General features: G+C 25.2%; 1 protein-coding gene across 1 annotated transcript in view; it reads left to right on the forward strand.

Annotated features, from left to right (window-relative positions):
• The first annotated feature begins 1,516 nt into the window (after positions 1-1,516).
• Positions 1,517-7,110, forward strand: part of LOC111636247 — a 7,255-nt gene continuing 1,661 nt past the window's right edge. The window contains exons 1-9 of the mRNA XM_023381457.1: positions 1,517-1,748; positions 3,520-3,596; positions 3,795-3,857; positions 3,956-3,991; positions 4,623-4,691; positions 5,929-5,979; positions 6,097-6,144; positions 6,418-6,502; positions 6,915-6,989. Of these exons, the coding sequence (XP_023237225.1) occupies positions 1,691-1,748; positions 3,520-3,596; positions 3,795-3,857; positions 3,956-3,991; positions 4,623-4,691; positions 5,929-5,979; positions 6,097-6,144; positions 6,418-6,502; positions 6,915-6,989 (562 nt within the window). The 5' untranslated portion in view covers positions 1,517-1,690. The remainder of the gene's footprint in view (positions 1,749-3,519; positions 3,597-3,794; positions 3,858-3,955; positions 3,992-4,622; positions 4,692-5,928; positions 5,980-6,096; positions 6,145-6,417; positions 6,503-6,914; positions 6,990-7,110) is intronic.

Consider the following 7,110-nt stretch of genomic DNA (forward strand, 5'->3'; position numbering starts at 1 on the left):
TTTTGCAAGCAAACCCCATTTATATTCAGTATTTCAACAACCATAGTAATTGTTATATAACACCTACCGCTGAGAATGATGAGAATTGCCGAGAATCAAACGAACTGTTTTCAATTTGATCAATTTTCTGGAACGTTTACAATCGTTCTATAATCGAACCAATATGCAATAACAAATTCGAATTTAAAGCGGTTCGAACATTTTTTAAATCGAAATAGATAAAAATATTTATAACAATGTCTGAAATGTTATTAATTTAATACACCTAAGTACTCGATGAAGACTAAACGTAATTGAAAACGAAAAATCGCATCTAAAATAGTACAGTAGAAGCCATTCTTCCGGTTAAGCCTTAATGATGTCCCTCTCCCCCCGCGGGGGAATTTCGAAAAATCCCTTCTTAGTGTGCGTTTTCATAACGTACCCTAACTGTGTACCAAATTTCACCTCTTTAGGTTCAGCGGTTTGCTCTGGGCGGTGATGAATCAGTCAGAATTATGTAAACTTAAAACAATTATTTTATTGGAAGAACTTCCAATATTTCTAATAATATAGTTGTAATGTGTGTAGAACTTATCATACAGGAATACACTTGATGAATAAAATAGACTTTAATTTATACTTCGCTTCCATTCTGTTTGTCTGTCTTTCCTTAATCTCAAGAACGGAGTTAGATAGTTGAAATTCAAGACTAGATATAGAAAGCTTTAGGCAAGAGGTCCCGATTAATTGTATACGAATCTCTGATACAAACAAGAAGTTATGTTATTTCAATTCAAAAATGTTCCCCTAAAAGGAGTTAGGTAGATGACTTTATTGCTAGAAGGAAAAGTATGATGTACAGGAGCTGAGACTATAAATTTGAAGTGGAGAGAATACATTTATTTTAGATTTTAGTTTTTACCTTTTATCACATTCTAATAATATATTTTAGTTTACTTAACGTCTTCTAAATTTTTCTTAATTTTAGTTATTTTTTACGGTTTTATATTAAGATTATTAGTTATAAAAATATATAAATAAGTTATGAAAAATAGAAAAAGAAACTCAGAGAGAATAATCAAATTATAAATGAATTTAATTTTGGATAAGCAGATTAATTATATTAAAAAATACGCAAATTTACGAAAATCTACGTGGAAATTACTTATGTTTGCTAAGCTTTATTTGAAATCAAAATAAATTAGTAAAGTTTACTTTAAACGTATGCTTGCATTCGTAACTTGTAAATAATATTAAATACGAGTATATGGTGCTTCAAAAACGTTAAAATTTATATGGACCTATTGTTTCTAAGGAAGTAGAATTGATAATATACTGTAATATTGATAACAAATATCGAAAAGTCGAATGTTAACTCTATTTATTTAATATTTTTATGAAGCCTCCTGTAAATTTGAATGAACTTTTAAGCAGAGTATTTAATAAATTTATTATTATTATTTTTAAAATAAAGTATTAAACTTTTTAATATTAAAAAAAATTAAGGAGTTTACGTAGTTTATCACGTAGAACATAGGAAGATCAAATATACTTCTGATCGAACAACGCGCAAACGTATCAGAATTGAATATAATATGACGTAACAGAATAAATATTGGTGTGTGCGTGTATATATATATATATATATATACACGAGATATTCTAATAAAAATTTACTTCGATTTAGAAATTATCGAAAACATCAAACATGATTCGAAAATTTCTTCCCATTTTGTTTTCTCTTATCTGCCTGACTTATTGTGAAGGTAAGAATTTCAGTGAAGTGGAAAACTTCTGTTGAAAAATCTTTATAATTTTAAAAGTAATATTATATTTATTTCTATGAATAATATTTTTAAATTAATTTTTATAATGTTTTTACTTATTTCACATTTATTTTAAACTAAGAGCTTGGGAAATTCGAGAATTGTATTCGGAATTTTTTCTTGATCTCATTAAATTTGTAATTGTATAATTATGTGTTACTAGTATTGGTGACACTATAGAAATCTCTCTTTTTTTTGTACCAGACCGTACAGAATCATTAGTAATGCTTTATGTAAATTATAATTCCCGTATTTTACTGAATGTAATGACAATAACATAAACGATTAGGGAAATAGAAATTATACCTTTAAATTTACAATACCATTCACATAACCTTTATGTATTTACATAGTTTTTTGTAATTATATTTGTAAAATGTAAACTATTTTTGTATTTTTATTGTAATTTGATAAATAATGAGAGCTCTGACTGAAATGCATTACCGGGCTCAAAAAGTAAATTTACATAAAGTTTTCGCATTGTAAATATATTGATAGATGTAAGCTAAGTTTACAAAAATTTATTTTGTTTTAATAACTAATTACAGAGATATTTAAAATTAATAAAAATTCACCAAACTCTACACAAATATGAAGCAACTGTCTGGCTTTATATTTCAACAAACAGCGTCCAAAAATGTCCAAATACTTCGTTGTTATTAAGCGTCAAACATGAGTGTTTTGATTATATCTTATCTAAGCATTAATTAAATTTTCAGAAAATAATTTATACACTTTCCAGTCTTCTACTGAGCATTCTGACACCAAAATAATCAAAATCTAACGTGGGAGATTTTTTTTAAAACTCAGACACGAAACCGCAAAAGTCATCCCAGAAGCCTGAGCTGCTTACTGCTCACCCAGGCAATAATAAATTTCCGCTGAAACACAACGGAAATTTTTGACTCATTTTGGTGTCACCTGATGCGGTCCGAATCTTTCCCTAATGACCATGTTACTCACCACTAGTATAAAAGTATTATTTACGTTTAATGCCAATTTTATGTATTTTCTCTACAATAATATAAAAGAAATTTCCATATTTTAAATAAGATCTAACAACTAAATAAATATCGTCATTTTCGTGTTCTTCTTAGTGTTATAAATCTACTTAAAGTTAGTGTAAAATAAGGCATTTTCTTTTTGTATTCGTATTCAAAAAATACACATACAGTATAAGAAATTCAGATTAGATACAAGTATTAGATTTTTAAAAAGTTGATACTATTATCATACTATTACTACAGTTATAATATTAATAATACAGTAAATAAAATAATTCCAGTCTACATACAAATGAAAATTGCATCCATTAGACAATAGTTTCCAGTGAAATAATAATTATTCATCACATCAAAATTGCAATGAATTTATGGATGTATAATTGCTTTATAATTAGGAACTCGTTGACACTCTCGAGTAAGGTCAGATATAATGAAAACTTTACTCGTATGCGTTGTTAGCTTATTAAAAACAAATCTTATTGGCATTTACAATTTTTTAAAACATACACCTACCTCGATATAAGGCCTTACATTATATCGATTGCCTTTTCTTCGAGTGTCGGGAAAGTCATGCAAAACCTTTAACGTAAAACTAGTTTAATTATGTTTACGCTATTTTATATAATATAAATTAAATATTACGGTTATTTAAATGAAATATCTTATAAAATAACAAATAAATTTTACACGAATGTTAATTTATTTAGAACAAGATAATGGCAAACTGAAACAATGCCTGAATTCGTTGCAACATTGTCTCAAACAAAGATTTTGTTATTCAAGAGTAAGTATGTATTAAAATTAATTTATGTAATGAAAAATTATTCAAATTTATGCAACAATATTTTATATTATTATTAAATGTAAATATACAATCGAACTCACATAAGAGAGCACTCTCTGGATAACTGCGACATGTCTTTTATCCAAAGTAACAAGATCATAATACTGTATATATAAAACTGAATATTTTCTTTTACAGTCACTGTCTATCAATGAAGTTTGTTGTAAAAAAGGATTTGAATCGGGCAAATATAACAATATAGTAAGCAATATATATAGTTTCTTGACATTATTATTGTTTTATAATATAATATTTAAAAAATATATAAATTTTAACTAATGGATATAATTATTGTCTAGACTGATGACAAATGCCGTCAAGAAAGAGTAAAGCTAGTAAGTTAAAAATAATTTACAAATAAGTAAAGTAATATTATTTTTTACTTTTATAAAATTATTAATTATATTTTATTCAATAGTTATGAATTACATTAAATTAAAATCCTAAAAGTTAAATGACATTAAATAAAGTTATGTAAAGGTGAAAGAGCAAACCACGACTATTTAAAAACCCAAACAACGTGATGTGATTACATAAAATATATAAATCTTTTTATAATTTTTATTTTATATTCTAGTATCTTTCTTTTTAAATAATAGTTATTACAAGAAATATTTAAGCTAATATAATTATCAGATTATCTTAAAACTTCATCAATTTTATCTTTAATACAAATACTAAGCGTAATTAATTAAAAGATATCATTTCTCTATAGTAAAATAATCATATTAGCTAATTAAACATATAGAAAACATTTTTTTTGTCAAATTCTCCATTCATAATTAAATATTATATATATTAAATATAAAATTTAAAAGATCTTATGTTTTAAAATGAATTTTTGATCACGTAAAACCTAATAATTTACCTAATGAAATACATCACTTAGCCTTTATAAATAAAAAAAAACTTAGTAATTGTAGAAATATAAAATATATTTTATGGATGTTTTATAAATTTTTATAGGATATCACCGATTGTTTGAGTGAAATTGACTTCGACTGTAAGTTTTTAATAATCATGTATTTAGCTCCGGTAAGTAATTTTGAATTACATGATAATATAATTATATCATATATCTTTTACGAATTTAACAGTTAGATCAAATAATAAAATAATAAGATTTGTTAAAAATAATAAAACATAGATCACATTCATCATAATATCATTGTACAGTTCGGTCGGAGCACCAGGATGCGATGGCCACCGACAGAACGCTTTCAATACACCGTTATAAAAAGTTTTAATTTGCATAAATTTGTTCTTTTGTTATTCTGGATAACATTCTGAATAAGATTTGTTTGTTAATTTGTTCAATATTCAGGCAATTTTAGCCTTTTAAGCATAAAATTAAAACCATAAAACTAAAATAGCTGTATGGTAAATCCCAGTGAACTTTGGTCAAACTTCGGGATCTGTCGATTCAGAAGTTTGACCGACACCTCACTGATAATCAGAAAGACTTAAGTTTAAAATTTGAGCTTTCTAGATCCGATGGTTTTTTTCCACGAGCGTCTGAAATGCGGACGAAGAAAAGAAGAAAATACAGCTTTTTTTCGGTGATTTTTACACTATTCGATTGCTTATATTTCAGCAACCCCTTTATAGAAAAATTTAAAATTTTACACACTATCTACGAAAATAATTATCTTTCGAATGAGATTTTCAGAATTACTATAGGCGTTTGAGAATCAGAGAAATCGATCTCCGAAAATCGGCAACTCTGATTTCTGTATAGTCAGTCAGTGATATTTTTACTTGGCACGGAGTCACTATCATAATCTTGATGTCGTCTTATCAATCTTTTGATATTATAAGAATTACCTAAAAATATATTTATAAAACTTCGCTTAATGTACAGATATCTTTGGTTATATAATAGTCTTCATTATATTTAGGAAAGTAGGCATCTAAACTGCCATTTTGAGCTTCCAATCTTAACACATGATGAGTTATGGTAGTGAATTACTTTGAAGGGAACGAAATAAATTTTGATAAATAAGTTCAAATCTTGCGTTTCATTGAACCATTTCCAATACTTTTTAATCATAGGAAAATAGATTATACAAGTTTTCTTCATAAATTTCTTTGTTAATTTCATATTATAGATTCTATAGAATAAATCTGTATTTTTAATAAACAAATTTTACTCTACATAATCATTTTATTAAATACAGTATTATATTTTATTATAATAGTAAAAATTTATTATTTGTTTTTAAAATTTTCTATATATATTAACTGTTATTATCATTTTATTTTCAAATTTTAGAAAAAGTCGTACTTCGAATACATTAAATATGAAACAAGATTATTCGCTGGCGTAAGTATTACTTTCTTTTCTTATTGTTTCAAATTTATTTCTGAAATAATCAACAATTTTCTTTATTAATATTTTAATAAATATATTAAATAATCATTTCGAAAATATATATTTTAGTTACCTGAAATCGAAGATGATTGCGAAAAGTTTTCCAAACGAGTAGAAGTAAGTCCAATATTTTAACATTAACTGTAACTATACAGTAGATTTATACTATTTTAAATAATTGAAATGAAATATTGATTACATAACAATCATTTTGGTAATTTTACTAAGTTATTTTAATAACTTATGAAAACAGAAAGATAAGGAGAGATAACCTACCTTATAATTTATACACATAAAAATTAATAGATCAGTATGTAAGATTCATAATCCTACAATTATCAATGTATTTAATATAATGTAATTAGCATATATTATAATAAATAATTACAGAGAGAAATGTGGCATCTTTGCTTGGAACGAAGAAACCAGGATTTGGAATGGGTCTGCGATTTATTCTTTGATGTTTATAAAGAATGTAAGTTATGAAACTTTTTTATTTAAAAAAATACTGAAATGTAATTTTTTTTTATTGAGAATCTTTATATATATATAAGTAACGTATATACTTGTAAACTATTTATTATATAAATTGTATGAATGAAGTTAAAAACAACTTTATCTTCCGTCCAGTTACGGATACAGATTTACAAATTCTACGATTAATTTTATAATGTATTTATTTTTCCTCAATTTAATAGTTGTATTCATTATATATTAGATTTTTTTAAACTTTTTGGGACTAAGAGGGCATTTTGAGTTCGGCTGAGCCCGCAATGGGAAGGCCTGGTAGTGAGAGAAGGGGCCTGACATAGACAAACAGAGCATTATCTTTTGTCTAAAATATTAAATTATTATTTATTTTTGACAAATCTGTTTTTTACTTTTAGCACCTTTTATGAATGAAAATTGTCTTTCCTCGTTTAAAGAACTCTTTACGGATATTGTTGACTATACATATGTAAGTTCTTTCTTTACTTCATATAAAAATATAAATACGTTTTTAAAATTCATTAAACATTTAATTTTAAATTTAAAAAAAAATCTAACAATAATTTATAGAATATTTTCATATATAAATATAAA

The sequence above is a fragment of the Centruroides sculpturatus genome, unplaced genomic scaffold (assembly GCF_000671375.1).
Source record: "Centruroides sculpturatus isolate CEXI.00-Female unplaced genomic scaffold, Cexi_2.0 scaffold912, whole genome shotgun sequence".
Taxonomy (NCBI): Eukaryota; Metazoa; Arthropoda; class Arachnida; order Scorpiones; family Buthidae; genus Centruroides; species Centruroides sculpturatus.